This window comes from Aplysia californica, unplaced genomic scaffold (assembly GCF_000002075.1).
Source record: "Aplysia californica isolate F4 #8 unplaced genomic scaffold, AplCal3.0 scaffold00053, whole genome shotgun sequence".
NCBI lineage: Eukaryota > Metazoa > Mollusca > Gastropoda > Aplysiida > Aplysiidae > Aplysia > Aplysia californica.
In genome coordinates, this window is record NW_004797323.1 from 1,235,115 (window position 1) to 1,258,394 (window position 23,280).

The following is a 23,280-nucleotide window of genomic DNA, read 5'->3' on the forward strand; positions in this document are numbered from 1 at the left end:
CATTTTGCAGTCGTATAAAAAAGAAAGGCAATTTTAAAGCAATTCAAGTCTTCATCATTACGTACGTCTTAATCGTTAACCGCTAGAAATTGCGTGACGAAGTCATTCATATTCACTTTCTATAGACACCGTTGTCTTGCCGGGGAATAGATGAAAGCCAAGTTGATTGGAAACCAGTGCACTTGACATAAAAACACTGCACTAAAATTTCGAGCTACTTCCGGCAGAAGTAAACATGCAGATCTTAATCGTTAAAACGGGACAAAAATTCAAAGACGCTACTAGTTACCGCCAAAATTTCGTAATCAGTGTAGTAATTTTGTTCTTGGTTGATGAAATGACAAAAGTGATCGCATTTCTAGTTCTACAATAAACAATTACACTTTTTAAACGATCGATTGAACTCAAGATAGGGTTACTATTTTTTATCATTTTTCGGACGAGACGAATAGCGTTTAAGACCTAATTTTATGTCTTTTGTGTGAACAAATGGGCCGTATTAAGCATATATTTGTTGGTTACCCTGAAAGTTCTACTTAAGATCAGTATTTACACATAATTACGAAAATGAAAAGCAGGCAGTTTTTAGAGAAATCTTCGGATGAAAACTGTCCCTGGTGAATGTTACGTTTTCATACCTAAAAAATGCTGATTTTTCAAAAAAAAAAACCCACACTGTTTCAGCATATCATTTCATTGGATATTTTCTGCCTAGTCCAGGTTCGGCAACCTTTTCCCCACCGGCTTAGCTCATCTTAACAATAATTTGAAATAAAGAAAGATATTTATGGCGTTTTATATATATATATATGTCCCGCGTTTGAATACGGACAGCGATGGAATATTTTCTTCCCTACAATTTTCTACTTTCACATCCTTTACTGCTCTCTAATAATGTTCTGTCGTCTGCTTTCGTCTCCACTTTCTGCCTCCACCCCCTCACCTCCTTTGCCCCCTCTTCTGGGCTCCTGACTCTTTCTGAAGCCTTCCTACTGCTTCTCCTTGGCTCCTTCTTACTGCTGTCTTTCAGCCACACCCCTGATCTTATGGTAGGAAAGATCTACACCTAGCCTTCTCGGACAAGGGTGAAAAATCTCGGAGGTCCTATGTGCAAGTTGCGCATGTTAACTCACTCACAACCATTGCCGCACCTGTGTCGATCAATAGGCGACGACCGCTCACCACCACTACCGCACCCCTGTGGGTCGCGTATTTTCCTCTTTATTTCTACTTATTGCAGACACATATGCAGGAAAGGCATAGCTCAATTACTAGAGTAACATCCCTTTGATGACTCGGAGCAGTTTCACTTTATTAGAATGATTTCCTTTGAAGTTCTGCCTATTTTTGGAACGGGAGTTCCCTTCGTCCTATTACTGGGTTTTGTTTTGAACGTTGGACGGCTGAAGTCGACCAAATGCAAAGGTGATGCTCATGCAGATTTGAATTGAAAATGGCTCATAATTTTAAAGATTCTGAATCCATATGAATCAATGAACTCAGATTTAGATGATGAAGTTCAAAATATTGGGAATAATGGTAGTTTGAGTTTGAGATGAGAGAAAGAGGTAGATCACTTGTCGACAGCAGTAGGCTAGTACTAATACTAATAACTTACTTGTACTAGATCTAGTTCTAGGGTCTAGTACAACTAATGATTCAAGCGGTGATGCTCGAAATAATAGCCTAAGTCATCATAAACTTATCAATTTAATTAGTTTTCTTTGTTTAGTTATGTATTTTGTGTGTATTTTAGGACAGAAGCAACAACAAAGTAGCTAGTTTGGCCCCAAAAAAATTTCAGTCCCCAAAATTTGTCATTTATTGAAAAGCTATAAAACATGAACAGAAAGCATAGAGTCAAAATTTTTTCTGTTCTATGAAGCATAACATCTCCTACTGAAACTGGCAAATTTTAATGATTGTAACATAAATAGAGTAACTTGATTTTGAAAAAGGTAAAAAAAAGCTGGCAGGCAGCGGCTTGGTCTGAGCTAAGGGGCCGGCAGCGAGTGAGTTAAAAGATCCCTCGGTGGCCCAAAATCACCCTTGTGAGAATAGCTCATGACCTGATATTCTCATCCCCACCCCGGCGTGGGCACGAGGCAAGGACTAACCCCTGACTTCTAGCAGTGCTTTAAAATTGCGTAGGGCCTAGGCTTTCTGAGTTGCGAGCGTCGTAAAACTACTAAAAAAATTTTTTTTAAAATGACCCTGGTTGTGGTAAAAGGGTTTTTGTTCTTCCTGGAGGGATGATGTGAGGTGCCTCTGTTCTCTTGCCTCTTTGAGACTTGTTTTGATGTCGTCTCCATATAGCCAGTCATTGGCAGTTGTACTGGATGACGTCGTGGAATCGCAGAATGCCCTGAAGTAACAGGAAGGGCATAGCGCTACAAATCTCTGTGTTGCTGGGACAGCGATTTGTGAGTGTGGCCTAGTAAGACCTTTGCGTCCGTGAGGTTACTCAATATTTCCTTGCCCTTCCCCACACAGTTGCTCACAATATTATCCGCACATGGTGCGATGGCAGTTGCAGCCTTGGCCACATTCTTTTGAATGTTCGCCATTCACAGATCTGTCCGCTTAGCGTGAGACCGGAGTGTTCTTCAAATTTTCGGGTTTGTCATTGGTGCTGGAAGCACTTTACAGTTCCCAGGACGCTTGTTAGACTCAGCTTTCGATTTTATCTTTTTGTCCATTGCCCCGTCGCAAAACCGTTTCTCAACGAATCTCGCCAGTGGAAGGGATAAAGTTTCCCCATCTTCTTCGTCCTGACCGAATTCGAATTCTTTTATGGCGGCCTCGAATGGATCAAATTTACTCGAGGAGACCTTCCCAGCATAGGCGATTGTTCGCATATGGCTTTTCCACTCCTCTGTGTCCGAGGAGTGGTCACTGGCGTTTGCCGCAGGCCTCGCCTTCTTTTAGGGCGGGGAGGGGGGAGGGTGAGGGGCTGGTGGAACTTTGTAAGGAAGATGGCGATTGGTTGCTCTTCTTTCGCTTTAAAATGATTAATTCCTTCCTCATTTATTCCATGATTTTTGTATTGGCCTATAAGGTTTCCAGGACGGTGATACGCATATCGTCCTTGCGCGGAGCGCTTTCAGCAACAATATGTACTAACTCATCTTCCATATCGGAAAGAAACTTAGTAGAGATTTCATTGACAGATGCCATTGTCAACTTGAATTAATTCTATTGTATCGGGTACTGAAAGTTTAGACCGTAGGCCCAGTGTTGCTGATGGCTTTTTGCCGATAACAAAGAATGTTATGGTATTTTGGAATTTTGGTGATATTAATAAAAGAATAAAAAGTTTGTAAAAACTTACGACCTCAGTGATCTTAGAAACTGGTAGAAATCCAATGACCAAGAATATCCGTGAGAGAATATATAAGTACACGATAGTGAATGAAAATAGTGCTAGTGGAGCTAAAAATCACGTCTGACTTTCGCGGGGGTAAACAGTGAACTGACCAGTGGTCAGTACCGCGGTTCTCAAGTTTCACCATAGAGCCTGATGGCTGGTGAGATAAAATTATGAGTACCGCTAGCTATCAGGGAAAAAATATGTTCTACTCTTGACATTTTGTTCTTGCATGACTGTAGTGTAGCTCGATTTTTTAAAATTAAATTGTTTTTTTCACTGTTATTTGCTGTTCATGGTGTGAAATGGCCTTCACCCAGCCCATTAAATAAACCAAACCTGAAACTTGTTTAGGACTGCACAACTTATTCTCTGTGCTGTTGTGTATGTGTGTCTGTGCTATAGGCCAACTGTATAACACACCTGTTGGGTTGAGTTGGGGTGAGAAAAGCGAGACACAGGCTGTTCTCATTCCTGTTGATGATAGCCACTTCCAAATATTTAATGTGTCTCGCGCGCTCATATGACCTTATGCATTTGCGAGCGCCGTAAAACACTTACCAAAAAAGACAACCCCCAAACAAAAAAATGTAGTACTGATCAAAATGAAGAAAACAGACCAGGTCCCAACTGGAGGTGGTCACAGGCTTAGCATTGCCAGAAGGCAAATAAAAATGCTTTTTTACCTGTTGAAAGGGGAGAGGGGATAGGAAGGTTTTTCGGGTTTTTTGTTTGTTTTTATAATATAGTTATATTTTTCTGATTATGGTTTTGTGCAAGGTTAAAAACAAAACGAAGTGTGTCAGATGAAGACAGAGCGCCATAGTAAAACAAACAAATGGGTCGCCACCTCTCGCCGAACGAGCATCACTTCTGTTGATGTCCATTATGATTATTAAGGACTGGGTAGGTTTTAAGTGGCCATCATGAAATGTTTGATACTTAAACACCGTCGAACTGTCTCACAGTTGTTCTTGAGCTACTGTTTATGAAGGTTTGACTCCTTTGTAGGTAAAGTGACATACATAGACTCCTAAGTCCAAGTCCATTAAATCATAAATGCTCATTTGTGATTTGATGCATTGTTGCTTTGTCTGTTTTTGCTCATCTCATGTCTATCATTTTGGTTCAATTTTTCTAGTGGCTAATTTGTATTTAGATCGATTGATCACCTATATAAACAAATATAAAATTTAGACCAAATGATCAACTTTCTAAGTCATTTATTTCTATTTGAATCATATGATCAACTTTTATAGTCTCTTGTTTTTGTATTTAGAGCAAGTGACCAACTTTGCCATTGGCTGACATAGGCTGTTTTTGTAACATGCTTATGACATGAGAGTTAAATTTCAGCCCATATTTCTCCATTTTGTCTCTGACAGAACTTTCAAGCATTAATAGATGAGCTGTCAAGTCTTTTACGAACAGCAAAGAAAGAGAAAACCAGTGTCAATGCTGGCAAGGGTGACAGTTCAGCATCTTCAGGGACTCTAAGTGCTGACAGTGAATGGTTAGCAGGAACCAACGCATTTGTCACTGCCAAGGTAGAGTCCATTGTTGAATTTTTCATTATTCATTGTGCGTGGTTGACAGGCGCCTGATGTCATGTAAATCCTTATGACTTATGATCTCAGCAGCATAAAAAACTGAAATTGCTCTGAAGGATTGTATTGTAGCTCGACATGAGTTCTGAATTTGGGAAGTTAATTAAATGTTTTTCTGTTCCACCGCGCATGTATCATTGCTGACGCCCCCTCTCCCCCCCCCTCCAAATAAAAATTTAAAAATGCTTACCTTTGTTTGACCCTGCCCTGCTTTATAGAGTGAGCAAGAAAAATTTGGGGTCTCTCATTTTTCTTGTTTCGGGGACTGGATATAAATAAAATAAGGTCAATAACCTTCACTTTCCTCATGTCAAGTCCCTGTCATGTACGTTCTGTGTAAAGACTCCAGGAGGGTAAGTCTTGGAAGAGAGATGCGAGTGTAATGCATCATTTCATTGGGCTCCTTTTTAAGTGAGAAATGACCCCTTGACCTTTTACCCCGCTGACACAATTTCTTATTAATTTCTGATCTTTTTTTCTTTAAAAAAAAGATTAATTCAAAAGAGTTAAACAGTTGATCTGATGATGGAGTCAGCACACTTATAATGCAATAGGCTGAATTTGCTTGCCAGTGTGTACATTTTATGGTACTTCTGAGAGAAAAAAACAACCCAAATACCTGTGTTTTGTTTGTTTAAATTCAAATGTGATTTGTAACAAAGGGGAAGCCATTTGTGACTTACTTTTTTTCGTCTTCCTCAGAGAAAAGAAACTTCTCATAAAAAGATGCCGAAAAAGAAGAGAGGTGAGTGATTAGTGTTCTTGTAAGGGTTTGTTTCTTATGTTGTGAATAGAAAGGTGAGGCAAGAGTTTCCTTGTGTAGTCGAGGAGCCGATTCTTTTTTGGCCTGTTGCTATGCCCCCCACCCTCTTCCCACTCTGACCACAAGCTCTCTCTTTTTTGTAAATTTTATTAATTTATTCTTTTAACTCTGTTGCATGTGATTTCCTATGCTTCAGTGGTTCCTCAAGTTTTTAAAATTTTTACTTCCCCATTCTTCAAATGGTAACGCCAGACGTCCTCTCAAATGCAGTAGTCCATCAAAGTGCCTCTGTGTCGCCTTAAAGCTTGTTTCTATACAACAATGTGTTTAGAGACAATGCAAATATCCAGAAATCAGTGATGGCTGACAACTAAGGACCCATGCCCCTATTGTGTTCTGTGATGTATAATGCATTGTTTCCATTTTAGCACATAGTGAAATCATAAAGAATACACTTAAAAATGATTAGAGATTTTCCTGGCTGAGGAGGTGGAGTTGGTATGCTTACAAGCATAATTTACTTTGTCTGTCTCCACACATCTAAATGTTATATGAGAAGAAAATAATTTCATGCAGAGCCCCAGAAATTACTCTAAAAATATTTGCTAGAAGCTCCGGCTTCAGTCTTTTGACGGGTTTGTGCTCAAAGACTGTTCCCCTGAAAATAAGAATATATGAACACACCTGGCTTCAAGAAATGGAAAATCATTTTTTAAAGAATGATACGTGGTGTGAAAAATAGGAAATGAAAAAACAAAAAAAGAACAGAAGTTAAAGGGATGGATAGAGGGAGGGGAAACAAAGAAAAGAAAGAGAAGACAAAACAGGGTTATTTTTGAGAGGTGTTCAGCTACAGTAAAACTGAAACAAGGAGGAAAGAGGAAGAGATGGAGGGGGAGAGAGAGAGATTCATTCAATCTTCTTATTTATTAGTCTCATTTCTTTTTCATTCATTCATTTATTTAATTTTTTTTTCGTTTATTAATCTCTATAATCTGGTTCCCTCCTTTGTTAGTTCTTTCTTTTACGAGGGGCATACCAAAAGTTTTTTACCTGACCATGAATGAATAAAGGTACAAAGCTGAAATTTGGCACAAAGCTTAGTCTTTCTCTATGTAGTCGCCTCCCACAGTTACTCATTTTTGCCATCAGTGTATGACCTTGAAAAAACCTTAATAATAGAGGACCTCTCTCTGTCAGGAAATCATCCCTCTAATGCCCACGAATCTTCATTTGAATTTTTTACACCTAAATTTCATCACAGCATAGGATGGGCAATCAGTTCCATATGCGGCATGCATATTCGTAAAAATATCCTGCTGTTGCTTGCCTTGCAAGAACAAAAACTTCATTACTGCCCTGTGCTCAATTTTCTTCATTTGTATGTTGAAACTGGAGAACAACATACTCCCATTCTCTCACAGTGCGCTGGTGTTAAAACCAGTAATTAGAAATTTCCCAAAATTGACGTGCATTCTAGGAAGATGATTATTGGCTTTCACCCCAAATTTCAGACATCTACCTGTATTCCTTCGTGGTCAGGTAAAAAATTTTGGTATGCCCCTCGTACTCATCTCCTTATTTATCTTTCATTGGTTTGTCTGTCCCCCCTCCCCCAGGAAATGGGAGCTCTGCTCAAACAGCTAGTGCTGCCTCAGCCTCCAGCAGAGGTCAGGCAAATGCTGAACAGGCAAAGAAGCGGGATCCCCCAGAAGATTCGGACCAAGACTCGGACCCAGACAGTGATGGGGCTAATGACAAAGAGTTTGCAGCGAGGATGAGCCACATTCAGCAGAATAAAAGGGTTACTCCTCCACCGACCAGCAAGAAAGAACCGGCTGTGCGGCCGTTCTCTCCTATGAACGGGAATGGGAAGAAGGAAGCCAAGCCAATGAGGAAAAATGTGAGAGATGTTTTGATTGGTTTGTGGTTGGAGTGTGGTCTGTTATGTACTATAGTTGAAAAGCGCAGAGAGCTTTCGGTAGAGCGTGGAAATATGCCAAAATAAATGTAACTACAGTTGGGCACGGATAGCTCAAACATGTTTGGGATCGACAAGTGTGTTTGTAGCGTCCATAATTCAGGTTTACCGACAACAACAAAAATTGATGATATCTGTCGAGGAATGGCAAATTGTACTAGCTATCTGTCATTTCCAGTTTATGTTTGTGTAATATGTGCCCCACTGTATTATTATTTATTGTTATGTGTGTGTGGCCCCGAGGAAACCTATCAGAAGGTGAACTATTTTAGCATATTTGAAGCTTCCTCTCTTTTTATGATTTTGTTCTTTATTTGAGTGCAATGGGATTTTCAAAGGACATAAAAGTCAGAAAAATAAGTTTTTGTGAAAATATGTTTCTGTTTATACACAATTTCTGAGTTAATATTCTTATGGATGCTTTTTTGTTTTTGGCGACCATGGTCTTATGCACTGATGTCTATTATTCTTTGCCAGGCATTTGGTGGTAGCACGAGCATGGGGCTGGATGAATTTTCACTTGGTGAGTCTTTCATGATAAATGCATGCGACGCAGCTCATATAGCTACAATGATAATGATAATAGTCAAAGGAAAAGTCATAATACTTTACGAAAACCGCCCCCCGGGGCAGTGCCACTGACTGTAGTGTCTTTAGGCCATTCCCAAAGGGGGAACATTTCTCATTCAAGCACAGTAGATTTGTAAATGGGCTGATTCATCATGTCACGCTCATAACTGTGCCTGATCTGCAACAGGGAACTGCTGCTTTTTCTTTCCTAATTCTTACTATTGTCATTTTCCTCTACTTCTTTTGTATGTTTGTCACACTCTTGTGACCCGCTATTTTTGGGGTGCCTTGATAGTTGAAGCAGACCTTGTGCTGTTGAAGCTAGAGAGGTGAGCAGAGTAAGTCTGATTCCCTGTAAAGAATTCTCTGTTGACACCCACCCCTTGGCGTTCATATGACCTTATGCAGTTGCAAGCACTGTAAAACCCTCTACTTTAAAAAAACACAACAACTTTGTTACTGCTACTACTAATAATCATCATGATAATTATGATATTAAGACATGAAACTGTAATAATGTAACAGTGATAATATTGATGATGATAATACAGGGTGTCTAAAAAAACAAGTGTACCCATTTAAAGGGCAATAATTCTGTCATTTTTTTTCATACGAAAAAGCTCGACTGACATGGAGAAATGCAAATTTTAAAAATTGCTACCAAAATTGCGAAAAACAAATCTTTACATTTTTAAAAAAGCAACGCTAATGTAGCACTGTAGTTGTTCATTAAATAACAAATTTATTTAAAACTGACATTGCCAAAACAAAACAAAAATTAAGGAAGATTTTGGCTATATAAATCATATGCCCCAGGTGTTTTGAAGAAGTTTGAGAAGTGGGGATGGGGTTATGATGTTGTTCAGGCCTGGTTCCATCAGGATCGGGGCCACACCCCACACACATCAAGCGTGGCATTTGCATGGTTGCAACAAAATGTTGAGGAAAACCTTATAAGCTGAAATCTATTAAATAAATGGCCAGCATTCTGACGTGAACTGTCTTTGTGATCTCCCTCAAGGTTTTTGTTTTTGAACGACAGAGTCGTGGGGTACTCATGGTCTAGAGATACAGTGTTTGACTCTAATTCAATTGGCCGTGGGTTTGGAACATGACAGCAGCGACAAAATTTTCTGCTTAAAATTTTTTTCCTTTCACCTCCTTTCCTGTTCTTTAGTCATGTTATGTGATCTACTTTTATCTCCACTTTCTGGAGCAAGTTGCGCAGGTTAAAGATCCCTTGGTGGTTGTAAAATTTATAAGAGTAGGCTTTGGTGGCCACCTGGGCAAAATTCAAAGTTAATTCCTACCAAAACTGTAAAATACGCTAGTATAAAAGCATATAAAGTACCTTCAACATCAGAATGTGGCTACCTGAAGGCAAGGGGTCCTTGTAAGTAGGAAAAATGGTTGCCTATGTAAAAACCATTTGCACTGAAGGTTGAACCAGAAGTCAAGTACCCTTGAGATCTAGATGGGGAACACGAAGAAGAAGAAAAGATAAGATTCTACGGAAAGAACCCATTAAAACTTCAACAATTGGAATTTCAATATTGCACAGGAGGTCCTAAGAATCAATTCAGAAACAAGCCATAGAGTTCACCATAATTTCCAGCAACATATCGCTGGTGGAGTGATGAAACCTCGTAACCCCAGAAAGGAAAATTTTACAGGAGAGACAAAAAACTGATTTACTCTTGAATAGAATGATCAATATGAACCAAAGCTTCTACAGATAAATGAAAACACCTTAGAAACGTGGTTAGTACATAAAAATAACTTTTCTATAGTTTATGTGGTTACGCTGTGGGATGCGAGGTTTCATTACAACATTTTTGTCGTGATGAAACCTCGTAGTCAGCTGGCGAGTGGGTTACGAGGTTTCATCAGGACAGAGTTTGGGGGTTGCGAGTTTTCTCTCTGCTCATTTTGGTTGCAATATGCGTCTGTTGTTTGAAACGCCACAAAGTGATAAAGATGTTTTTTCAAGACCAATTAGTTTGGAGTTTGATTCCCGGCCAACTGAAGTCAAATAAAAATGTGTTACCAGCAGAATTTATGTTTGAATCCTCAAACGGATTGCAATGAATGCAATTTGTTTCACTATAATTTGCCAAGATTAGATCTGGTTACTTCCAGTTTTACTAAAGAGCACAAATGAATTATAAATCTCTGCCATGTGGTCTCTGTTTGCACTACAGATGTTAAATCATAATGAACAGCCATAAATGTTAATGGTAGTAATTGTCATAAAGTGACGATGCATATTGGCAATAACAGATTTAAGCACCTCTAGGTGATTGTATTTGAAGTGCTGGAACTTAAAACGTTTTGTGTAGAGTTGTGAGGTAGGGTGGACCTTATAAATATGTTTCTGTGTCCTGCCTTCGGAACGTCAGCCCATTCATCACTGAGGTGCGGCTTGAACTGGATGTTCATGTTTGGGGTGTACTTCAAACACCTGATGTCGGTGACAACAGGATCACCCATTTTTCTACCTAGTCTTATACTTATAGACTTGTCGTAGCTTCCACACTTAGAATATTCCTTGAAGAATGTGTGATCCAACTATTTGTTTGATAAGTTTCTTGTTTTGCTCTTGCCATCCTGAAGAAATGGAGGTAGTCTTGGAGGACCTCGATGCGTGTTTTTCGAAGCGATCTCTTAATAGTTGAGTTCACACTGTTAATTTCCATTTGTGTGTCCTTTGATAAAATGTTTTTGTTCAATTGTGCTTCCTTGTGTTGTTGAAAACAGGCTGAGAGAAACATTGGCCAGTGTGACATTTCTGTATTGGTAACCACAGTTGTCGCTGTCGATGATGGTTTTCTGGAGGTCCAGCTTTTCTTTCAGGAAATCCAATAGACATGAAGTAAACTCATTTGTCTTAAGTCCCCATTCTGCTTCATCACAAACGTAACAAGTAGTCTGGCGTGTTGCAGCATCCAATTGCGTAAAGTTATGAACGGCGAGTTTTGTTTTGTAATATAAGGCTGATGCTGAAGATCCATTGAAAGTACGGCCGTTTTAGGTTCATTACTGGCGAGAGATTTGATGGCTTCTGATTTATCTCGTTCCTTTTCTTTGCGCGCTGCCTCCTTTTCTAGAATGTGAGCATTCCAAAGATCCTCCAGCACTTTGTCAACTTCTCGACTGATGCAAAGGTGGTACATATCTATCTTTGACAGGAACAGCGACACGTTTTTCTGCTTGAAAGCTTCATCGAGGGCGGGTCTTTTGAGAGGCCGCCTCCCGTGGTCTTGGCTGACTTGCGCATATATTTTGTAGATATCTGAGTTACTTTGATAATTATTGGTTCTAAATGTTTCTTGCAAATCATTCATCCAACCCAGTTCAATTCAGGAACACCTTTTAACACACTGGCACCTTATGGCCACCTTTTAAAAGTGTTTATTGAGGGTATTCCTTCTCTGGTTAGTCTCTGAATACCTCCTCCGAGGTCCACTAGTCATCCCATGAGAGGGACCACACTAAATCAAAATTAGAAAGTCTATCAGCTTCAGAGAGCCCTTTATATTTCAGAGTCCAGCTCTTGCAATCACAGATTGGTTTCGATAACTTAGCTGGGCTTTTCATTGAACCATTATGTATTCCGATCCTGTCCCGATCCACGGATGGCTTTTCGCTTATTTGTTGCCACTCCTTAAAATCTTTTCTTTTCCTCTGTGGAGCATCATTTATGCTGGCCTAACAAATGAGCTGTCTCTCGGGATCAGGCTTTAGGAAAAGTGGCTAAGGTGCCTGAATATGGTCTACAGATTGTGTTGCTGTGATCTCGAAGGTAATAATTCAGCATCTGACTTACAGCTGCCTGGTGAAACGTCAGTATGGTTTGGGGTATGATTCCAGGCGACACTATTGTTGGTGCAGACTCAGTCTTGGATGATGCTGATACTTCCTTGTCTCCACATATCAGGGACATCCCTGGAAAGGACTGCGACATGGTGACTGGGGTCAAGTCAATGAACGTGGTCTGCTCAGTGGTTTCCGAACCAGCCTTTGTAGGGTATAAAGATCTAGGAGATGAGCACAGTTAGAAGGAGATATTCAATACAGATTCGGAAATGTCCGTATTACTTGTGTTGTTGAGGCACAAATTTGTCACAATGTCCTCTACAGACTTCAGAGTCACCAAGACCATGGTTAAGTTCAATACTACTCAGTCTCAACCACAACTGGAGGATTCGACTACACAGCGGATTCATAGTCTGAGAAGATGCAAAACCTTACCCTCTCTTTGATAAACAGAATGGCCTGTTGACATCTGGAGAGTGCACAGATCTGTCTCCTAGTCTAAGTAAGGTCTACCGTCACCTGTCATTTCAAGGTGTGACTGTTGCCTTAACTTGAATGTTAACTACGTTTGTGCTCAATCAGAACATCTTGATTATCAGCAAGTTAGTCATCCTTATGAAGGATTTTTAATAGATTTACACAATGTAAGTACTTCACTTATGACCATATTTGAACTTCTGAACTGACTGAAATAAAGTGAATGAATAAAAGAATGAATGAACGTATGGATGAATGAAGGAATGAAATATTTCTTTATTCTGTCAGATACATTAAATGCACCAGACAATGTCAGTTATGAGCGCTTCAATTAAGCCGGTTCATATAGAAGACTTGTCCAAAACCTCGTATAAGCACGCCGCTCTCTCAAACCGGGAGTGATGAAACCACGCAAAAGCAGATCGGCGCACCAGGTGAGGGTTGCAAGGTTTCATCACGCCAGGATATCATGGGGGCAAACATACGAGGTTTTCTTATTAAGTATTTTTCATACTTTCTCTTACTAATATGAGCTAGTGCTTTTGACACATTGTGAAGAAGGACTGGGAGAAGACATTAAGCCAAAAAAACGAATTTCTAAAAAATTGAGGGTTACGAGGTTTCATCACTCCACCAGCGAAATAATGAGCTTGTATGGAAAGAAATGGTCATCACTTGGAGCATATAATTTGAACAGCCACCACTTTCCCTTGATTTATTTGGTAATGTGATAGATTTGTTCTTTAACATGCACATAATATAATATTATACATTATGGTTGAAATATGATTTTTAAGAAGTTGTAAAGTTTTATCATTTTGCTCAGTTTGGTTTGAAATTTTTAAAACTTGATATTTCCCAGACATGTGGGCTGATTTTCTATAATAATATCCACCACTTTGATGTTGCATACATTGAATTTTATTTGTCAAAGTTTTGTTGAAATAGGTTCTAAGATGAGACTTCTTGTACCCCTGCTCAGGCAGCAATGGACTGTAAGACCTTCATTTCATAGTGCAGTGCCCTTGTATCATATGGTTTGTGACTGATTTGTATGCATTGTCATTTAGTTCTCTCTCCTTTCTGTAGTAGGCACATCTCGGCCAAAGCAGTCAGTGAGCCCAGGTCTGAAGCCATCTACAAACATTGTTTGGCCTCTCAGTGATAAGTACGACTTTTGTCTGGCTTGTCAAACTTGCTTTGTCAAGGAAAGTGAAGGAAAAGGAGGTAATATTGAAATTCACCAATTATTTATTATGATACATACCTGCAGTTACCGATTCTAGACCTTTTCTATTGCCATACCAATAACAGTGTCAAAACTACCGGATTTGCGATTGTCGCTGAGAGTAAAAGAGAGAAAAAAATAACATGTTCTATTGTGCTCCCTATCTTCTCTGTTTTTATGGAAATCTGTACATTCTGAAAGTTCTGTATTTGTTGCATTATCATATCAACGACATCAGTTAAAAAGAGAGAGAGAGTATTGGCCTATATTGGTATTCCGTAGTAGAAAAGTATCCGTAGTTGTCTCTGTTTTCAGTGTGAGGATTCTATGGCAGTGGGATATAAGGCCTTTGTGCAAAAATTGATTCAAAATTAAGTGGAAGTGGTGTTGTGTAGTTCTGACAATTTCAATTTCCGAAACCCCCTGTAGATTTTGTTGGTTCCTGTGCTGGAGAAAAAAAAGTCAAATCTTCTTTAGATGCATTTGAACTTGGACTGCTTGACGCAATACTGGAGGATAGGATGTAAAAATCCAAGTTCTATGATTAGAGGGCTGTCTGTGCACTATGTTGGATGCTATACATCACGATAGCTTGTCACTGTATGGAAACATGGGTGATTAAAACTGGTTCTGTGATGAAGCATTTAAAAAATCAGTACTTAGTTCATGATGCAGTGAATGCCAGATTTTCAGCACCATTGCGTCCTATGTTCTCACAGTCCTTCCAGCCCTGGCATTCTGTACTTGTTAACTTCCACTGTCACCTTTTGGTCTACCTTGAGAATCTATTTGGAAATCCAAAAACTAGTGAACGCTTTTCAAACCAAAGTAAATTCCCAGGAGCATTTCCACCTGCCCAAGTAAATTTTGGAATTTTCAATCTAAAATTTATATGCTAGGGCACACCAGTGGAAAATTGGAATGCCACTCATAAGGCCTTTGTTTTTTTTGGTTTTTTTTACTACTTCACTTTTTTCCCCGTCCGTTTTGCTTTTTCTGAGCCCTGAATGGCTGTTATTATATTGATGTGCTTTTTATTACTCCCGACAAACTCTTCCCCCAGGCTACAGGTACAGAGAATGGTTGTCACACCCGTGTAGACACGATGTGCTCCTGGTGAGATCCAAGGACAACTCAAACCAAAACTGGCTCAAAGTCCGCCCCAGAATAGTGCACGAAGGGATGCCCAATGTAATCAAGTACAAAATGTGCCTGCAGTTCCAGCAGAATTTGCCATGTCGCATCGGGGAGGCCAATTGCACGTTTGCCCACAACCATGTCGAGGTTTTGCTGTGGGGAAAAGACAGGAACGCAGAGTTCAGCATCAGTGGTTTTCTCAGGGAAGCGAAAAAAGAAGGCATTTGTAAGTGATAAGGTTTTTATCAAACAAAAAATGATTTTAGAGTAAATGCCTTACTAGGTTAGTGGTTGAAAGGCATTACTGGTTGGTCTTTTTTCTTTTTTATCCTCCTGTTTTTGTCAGCCTTTCTCACTCTTTTCCTACATTAAATGATTGTTACTGGGATGAAGTTATTCTCGTTACTCAAACAAAATCAGTTGCCCTTCCAGACAGTATGGGTTATTTTGAGGCCAGGCGACCCCTTATTAGAGTAGAACAAGTGTTATGGCCCGGTTACACGTAACGATAAAATGTGTCAGATTCATCGCATGGGAGAACTGTCCATTTTATGGAGCTGTGTTGTCTGTTTAGACGTTCCAAAACCCCATGTGGCGGTGCTACTGACTGAAGTGTGTTTAGGTCATTCCCAAAGGGGGAGCATTAACATGTTCTTATGTTTAGTAGAATTGTAAATGGGCTGATTGATCAATGTAGCAATGCCCACCGAGCGCGTTTTGTTCTGCCGATTTTTGGCCCCTGCAGCGGGGGTGTTTCGTGGGACGCACTAACGCAAAGGTTGTTGTCTTCAACTCGCTCTTACGCCACTTCTCGTGAATGGATATGAATGAAGCTTGGCAGCCAATCAGAAAAGAGGTCAATCTCGTAGTATGCAGTTTGACAACATTGTACCCATCCTAGAAGCAGTCGAAAACGTTTGCGAAAGTGGTGATGTGGTGCGCTTTGAAGATTTTTCGGAGCTGTGATTTGTCAAACTGACTGATACGTTGTACACCATTTTTCTTTATTCCCTTAAAATTTTAAGCTTCTGTGTTTAGCGGTTTTCCACTGAGTGACGTCATCAGCCATCGGTCGCCTCGGGCACTACAAACGAGGCCCCGCTTATGTGAACCGGAAATGGGGGGAAGGATACTTGAAAACTAAACGGGGGCCTTGATAACTTGCGCTTTTGTTGCATTTTAGTCACAATACAATAGATGTAGTCATTTTTATTTGCTTGATTGCATGACAGAAGAATAGAAACAGAAAAGCAAACATCTTGAGAAGTGGTATGGCATTGTGTTTGCGTTATGAAAGCCTATTCCCCCCTCTTGGGAAGGCACACACTTGGACTCGTCCTGTGTGCTCTGTTTGGAAAAGTGAGGCATTAAGATTGTTATCAAAGAGTATGATACTTATTTAATCCAGTCTGGGAAGATAGTCCCGTTTATATATTGTTGTCGTTCACGCGTGAGTGCGCGCGCGTGCATGTGTGTGTGTGTGTGTGTGCGTGAGAGAGAGAGAGAGAGAGAGAGAGAGAGAGAGAGAGAGAGAGAGAGAGAGAGAGAGAGAGAGAGAGAGAGAGAGAGAAGGGGGGTGGGTGGGGTGGGGGGTGTAAATATGTTACATTTATTGTATGACTTGTAGCCTACACATGCGAAATATTCCCATGACTTGTAAACTATATTATCTGAACGCATCTTAACCTACCACACAATAGGACATTGTCCAACAATGGAATATACACAGAGACGATCTTATTTTCTATAACAAAGTATGCATGCTTTTACTAGTACAGAACTGGATTTATTAGTAGCTCTCTACTTACATTTTTGTGACAAATTGATCCAGAGCATTGCTTGGCAAGGAGGAACCTTTTATGTTGCCAAGTTTCATTCAAGTATCATGATTTTGGGAGAACATATGACTGATAATCTTTGTAAATCTGTAAAGAACGCCACTTTTTTACCTGTTAATGTCTTTACAACTCAAAAAGTAAGAAGATATTAAAAATCTGACTGCATGACTAGATTCTGCATTAAAAATTGTACTAGACTGCCAAGTTTCATTTACATATTCCAAGAAATAGGCGAGCTATGACAAATATTGTCTCAAAACGCACCGAAAACCGCCACATTTTTACCTATAAACGTCTTCATAACTCAAAAAATAGGATAGCTATGAAAAATCTGAAAGCAGGATTAGATTCTGCACTAGAAAATGTACTGGGTTGCCAAGTTTCTTTTAAATACTCCGAGAAATGAGTGAGTTATGACGAATATTGTCTCAAAACTCACCAAAGAACGTCCCATATTTTGGGTTTTTTTCATTATATAAAAGTGTACCAGAAATTAATTGATTAAAAAATCTGTAACTTTTTTGTTTATTGATGGATTTCAAAAATTCAAAAAGTTCCATGCTCTGTGAAGATAAAGCTACAAAATGCACCTAATTGCAAACACTTTCTGGCGAAAAAAGGTTTTTCGTTGTCATTGCTAATCAATATCATGCTCATAACTAACTGTGCCTGAACTGCATATGCGGAACTGCTGCTTTTTCTTTCCTAATCCTTACTATTGTCATTTTCCTCAATTTCTTTTGTATGTTTGTCACTCTCTTGTGACCCGCTTTTTCCGGGGTGCCTTGGTAGTCAAAGCAGACTTTGTGCTGTTGAAGCTTGAGAGGTGAGCAGAGTAAGCCTGATTCCCTGTATGGATTTCTCTGTTGACATATGACCTTATGCAGTTGCGAGCGCTGTAAAAACTCTACTAAAACTAAAGACGTTCCAATCTATCATCCAGTTTTCTTTCGATCAGGGAGATTCCTAGTCATTGACTTGACTGCAGATGTGCAACGCACTGGGTGACCTTGATTCACAACTTCACTATTGACGATCAACTAAATAATAAAATTGCTAAAATATGCATAATAACGCATCAAATCAGGTTCCCTGTGAACAACTTTGTTTATTTTGAGACGCTGATTCCGAATATGAAATCAGTTTTTACCTGCGATAATTATTTAAAAAATGTTGAGCCTTAAGTTTAATCCTGCATGGTGGCAAATTTTAAAGTGATTCTACGTCACAGCGTAGGCGGTGGATTGGACACACTTTCAGGAAGTCAAGCAGCTGCATAACAAGGAAAGTGTTAGATTGGAACCCACAGGGTAAAAGATCAAGGGGATGGCCACGTGGAACCTGGAGAAGAGTCACGGAAAGGGATGTAGAGAAAAGTGGGAAGACATGGAGTGACATCTAGCCTAGGATAGGGAAAGGTGGAAAATTTTTGTTCTTGGCCGATATCCTGATCCAGGGTGAGAAAGGCAATGATGATGACGTCACAGCGCATCTCCCCCAAATCTGACCAAGATTGCAAGGAAAATATCAAGCAGCGCTTGATTTTGCGACCGAGTCTCCAAGGCATCGTCCAAACTTTGTACAATTTTGTGGTTACACCTGACGATTTGTCTCATGGTCGATAGGTCATCCAGTTTTTGTACAATGTATTGTTGCGTGTAACCTGGGCTTTAAACCTTATGCTGAAATAGGATGCCTGTTGAGTTGAAGAATCTAATGTCTACTGGCCTTAAGGGGGCTCGCGGGTCAGGTCTAGGGTCTCGGGGACTGATTTCCACTCACTTTGAGCATTTTTTACTTTTGGTATTTTCCGATCCCTCATTCAGTCTAGATATTATTGACACTAGTCGTGGAGTGATTGACATTAACAGAATTTAATTTTATTTGGTTCTATGTTATGTACTGACATGTACGATGTTTAACCTTGTTTTTCTCAAAATGCACTTTTTTTACCACTTATTGCTAACGTATGCCATTTGTTTTCTCCACCATTTTTTTCCCCCAACATAGAGACCTGAGGTTTGGCATGTAGTTAGAGAAAGGGTTTGTACTTGTAGTGGGCTGGTTAGCTTTTTATATTTTGCTTTAGAGTTTTTTTAACACATTTTTTTTTCATGCCAAAAATATTTTTTAAAGATCGAATTCCATATCCCCAACTTTGAGAACAATTTTGGATACTTTCCAAGTATAATATAAAAAATAAAAAAATAGCCAACTGCAAGCACCTATTTATTTGTAACATTTTGCATGTTATAGAATTTAAAAAAGTTATAAACCAGAAATGGTGGAAAGTAAAAAATACCTACTAATTTCTATCCAATTTTTGAGATGGCCGCTGTTTCCATGGCAATGGCTTACATAATCGAGTGTGTCAACAGTTGAACATGAATCTTTTGTCTTATTCTTACTGCCTGTGACAAAAGTTGCTTTAGTTTGTCTTTAGTTAAAAATGTCCCATGAGTGGGGGAAGAGGGAGGAAAAAGAAGTAAAAGAATTGAGAAAGACAGTATTTCTTAGAAAAGAAGAGATGGGAGTGTTTGCAACAATGCATTTTGTCTTCTTGTTACAGTAAGTAGAAATGCCCTATGATGATGGTAGAACTCTAGAATGGCAATTGTAAGACTAAGCCTGGCATGTTGTTGTGTCCTTTAGGACCCAAGGAAAGGTGCTCTGCCCAATGTACCTCACTTTACCCTGCTTCAAATGGGTACTTTTCTACTGGTTATGAAGGGAAACATGAATTGTTGTGGTATGCACCTCACTGGGTGCAATACTGTATGTCCACAAAGAATTCAGGGCAGTGCCATTTACTGTAGTGGCCATTCCCAAAGGGGGGACATTTCTTGTTCAAGCACAGTAGAATTGTAAATGGGCTGATTCATCCTGTCACGCTCATAACTGTGCCTGATCTACAACTGGGAACTGTTGCTTTTTCTTTCCTAATCCTTACTATTGTCATTTCCTCTACTTCTTTTGTATGTTCGTCACACTCTTGTAACCTGCTATTTCCGGGTGCCTTGATAGTGGAGGCAGACCTTGTGCTGTTGAAGTTAGAGAGGTGAGCAGAGTAAGTCTGATTCCCTGTAAAGACTTGTCTGTTGACACCCACCCCTTGGCGCTCATATGACCTTATGCAGTTGCAAGCGCGTTAAACCCTCTACTAAATTTTAAAAAAAAAAAAAAAATTCAGACTGAACTTTCTGGCCAAAAGAGTTTCCCATGTGTCCCCCAGCTTGAAGGGTTGTATCATCAGCATGTCTTAAGTTTTCGGTGCTTCTGCCCTCAGTGTTTGACACTCGTGCTATCTATGTCATGATTGGCTTTGTGTATGTATTCAGAGGTACAATTGCATAGAGTTAAAGTTTGCATATCGCTGTCCACCTCGTAAATAATATGGATTATGTCATTTAATGTGTGAAACATCTAGTCATTTCTATTATGTTATCTTCTCTTGCAGTCACATCCCAGATTTTGGAGCAGAGAGGAGGCTCCAAAGGGAAAACCACAGGCCAAACCACCTACATTCCTGGTCTGCATGTTCCTGAATCTCAAAAAGGTTCAAGCAAGGTACTGTTGGGAAATCCATCTAAAGGAGGGACATCATTCTGGATTCTTAAACCTATCACGCTTTATATGATGTCTTCAGCAATATTTTATGCTAGGATTAGGCAGGTCTGTTTTTTTTTAATGGTGTTTTTTACGCTCCCATCTACATAATTTAGAACATATTTGAGGCGGGCGACCAACCAGGGCTGAGAGGGATACAATGTCCTAGCAGAAAGTCCAAAATCTTGATAAGAATTCACCCCACTTTGGAATCGACCTCAGGTGTCTTGTGTGTGATAGCAAAGCACCTAACCGCTCCTCCATGGATGCGAGTTTTGTCAGTTTAGTGAACATATTTGCGGCAGCATGAATCGGCTGCTGGACGCCCCGTACACTTTTTTGACCGGCCATGACACTTTGCATTTTGGTGGGTAATTTTAAATTTTATAAAGGCCATTGGCCTTTATGGCGAGTTGTAGAGTGAATTTGATATTATTTAAAATTTTTATTGTTACTTAAAAGTTGTTTTAGATCACAAATGTATTTACACTGAATTTGAATATTTTAACTTTTTAGCATTTTAAAGTAAATTAGTTAGCCATTGGTGAAGTGAACTTTCGCAGAGGTGAACAACTTGTGTTTCGCGCGCTCATATGACCTTAGCAGTTGCGAGCGCCGTAAAACCTTATACTATACATACACACACACAGAGGAGAGAAAGAGAGGTCCTAATCGCAAGATGTGGGGATGTTGTTGTGTTGGAAAATTGAGAACATAGGCAGCATAATGGCAGAGATTCTACTAGAGCTTGTCCCTTCTAGTAAACTGATGCCCGATCACAGGGCAGTAATGTTATGCAGCTATGCACAGTAGCCAAGACTTTTCTCCCCAGCCTGGAGACTTTTGAAAGGAGGTGGTGCTTGAGAAGAACGTGAACTGAGATTCTATACTTCGTGTAGTGAATTTTTTTGCCGGAATAGATGTTGTCTAAAGGTAAATTAGAGAAGAGCGATGCATACACCCTGTAATTATAGGCCAGTGTCAATATTTAGTTTGTGATAGTCAAAAAAATTGTTTGTGAGGCAATTTATAGTTACAGAGGTCGCTGTTAGAGGAAAAATGTTGCTGTTAAAGGGGGTTATTTACAGTGCTTCCACTCTTCCGTGTTTTTATGAAAATCCGTACTTTCTGCCAGTTCCGTACATGTTCCCCAATCATTATCAACTCCCTCCGTAAAAAACTGCGACAGCGTAGGACTGCTGAAATTCCGTAGCAAAAGATCCGTACTTGCCTTTTTGTATAAGTTACGGATATTTACGGTAATTCTCTCGGCAATAAGATGTTATAGAAACCTGCTCCTGCCATCGGCCATTATTCCGCTGTGCCCTGTGCATTCATTGCGGGTTGGTCGGCAGTACATTTTTAACCAGTGGATCAAAATCTGGCGAACCTTTTGGTGCCAATTTCCTCCTTTCTATCATTCACTCATTCCTTCCGTCTATCTTCGGATTGTTGCCGCGGCTGGAAAATCTGTGCGTTGGTCAAGTAAATTGACTTGTGATCTTAGATAAAAATTTACTGTCAGAAACTTAGATCTAGAGAAATTTTTAGTTATCAATGCGAAGATTCTACGGCACATGAACGTGATATAAGGGCAGCGATGAAAGGCTAAGACTATTAAAATCAAGAATAATTTGAAGTGGTGTTCCGAGGTTGTGACAGGCGACATTCAGGTATGAAAATTGAGGAGAAATAAGGGTATACACTGGGCAACTGTATTGTGAAGGTACATATCTATTCATTATTCCCAGGTTTGCCTTCTATCAATGGTGCGACGACAAATTAATTGAATTATAGTAGCAATGAAAGGGGAACCTGCTTTTAAACATTGCCGGCAATGGAAAGACATGTAGATCTCTACACTCAGGTGAAGAAATCAAACAGGACAAAATGTTGATGAGAAAATAAATGTTATGGTTGTAGGCAATTTCTTCAAAAGGCTCCCAAATTCCATTTTCAACCCTCTAAAGGCACTAAATTTCAATTTCTTCGCTCCTGAAACCTCACCGGGGCGCTGTCCCTGGCAGCTGCTGGAAGCACTCATTTACATTGGAAAATTCCATTGCATAAGCTAGGGGTGCTGCTCTGCGGAGGTTGCTCTTATCCGAGATGCTGTTAAGTGACATGAACATGTGTACACTACTTTCATAAAACAAGCATTTGGGCTGGGTTTTTAGTCATTTATTGGGGGTTTTTTAACGGTATCCTTTTGTTTACGAGGAGAAAACACCAAAAAGTGTGTTTTAGAATCTTAAGAATACTCTTTAAATTTGGAAATGGTTCATTGTTTTGTGGACTTATTCTTTAACAATAATAAACTGGGAAGAAAAATAGAGAGATTGAAGTATGATTTGTCTTGATATGACCATTAGAAGTAAAACATGTTGTAGATTTTGTCGATTTCATGTTATCTTTGAGTGATTTTTTATCGTCTTGTACCAATATCAGTACCAAAAACACCCCCTGTGAGTCGGGGGGATATAAATAGACCCACTACCTCGTCTTTAGGAGGTGTAACCCCTTCAATGACGAGGTGTCGCACACGAACCCCAACCCTTTGGGATTCGGATGCGACACTGACTTTGGTGTATCTTCCTCTTCTCTTTCTTTCTTCTTCTATCTCTTCTTCCACCACTGACCTCATGTGGAGAAAAAACTAAAGGTCACCCATCCCACAGAGTGGGCGCCTCGTTGACCGTGAGGTGCGACCCGTGCGGAGGGGAAGCGGGTTCCTGGAGGTTGAGGTGAGATCAGTCGGCGGACTTTCCCTCACCAACACACCTCTTTGCCCAGGTTTTCCTCTTAGACGGGAGGGTGGCACGGTCCATGCCACTCAATCGGTTGGGAGCTGAAACCCCTTCAAGCCCTGGGTCAAATCTTGACGGGAGGG

The 23,280-nt window shown here is 39.9% G+C and overlaps 1 protein-coding gene across 5 annotated transcripts in view; it reads left to right on the forward strand.

Annotated features, from left to right (window-relative positions):
• Positions 1-23,280, forward strand: part of LOC101853767 (helicase with zinc finger domain 2) — a 166,906-nt gene that overhangs the window by 47,556 nt on the left and 96,070 nt on the right. For 4 of the 5 annotated variants that reach the window (XM_005092802.3, XM_035968354.1, XM_005092803.3 and 1 more), the window contains 7 exons: positions 4,753-4,914; positions 5,677-5,719; positions 7,357-7,640; positions 8,196-8,241; positions 13,671-13,808; positions 14,873-15,172; positions 20,242-20,351. In XM_005092802.3, the coding sequence (XP_005092859.1) occupies positions 4,753-4,914; positions 5,677-5,719; positions 7,357-7,640; positions 8,196-8,241; positions 13,671-13,808; positions 14,873-15,172; positions 20,242-20,351 (1,083 nt within the window). The remainder of the gene's footprint in view (positions 1-4,752; positions 4,915-5,676; positions 5,720-7,356; positions 7,641-8,195; positions 8,242-13,670; positions 13,809-14,872; positions 15,173-20,241; positions 20,352-23,280) is intronic. The other variant, XM_013079486.2, reaches the window with a different exon arrangement.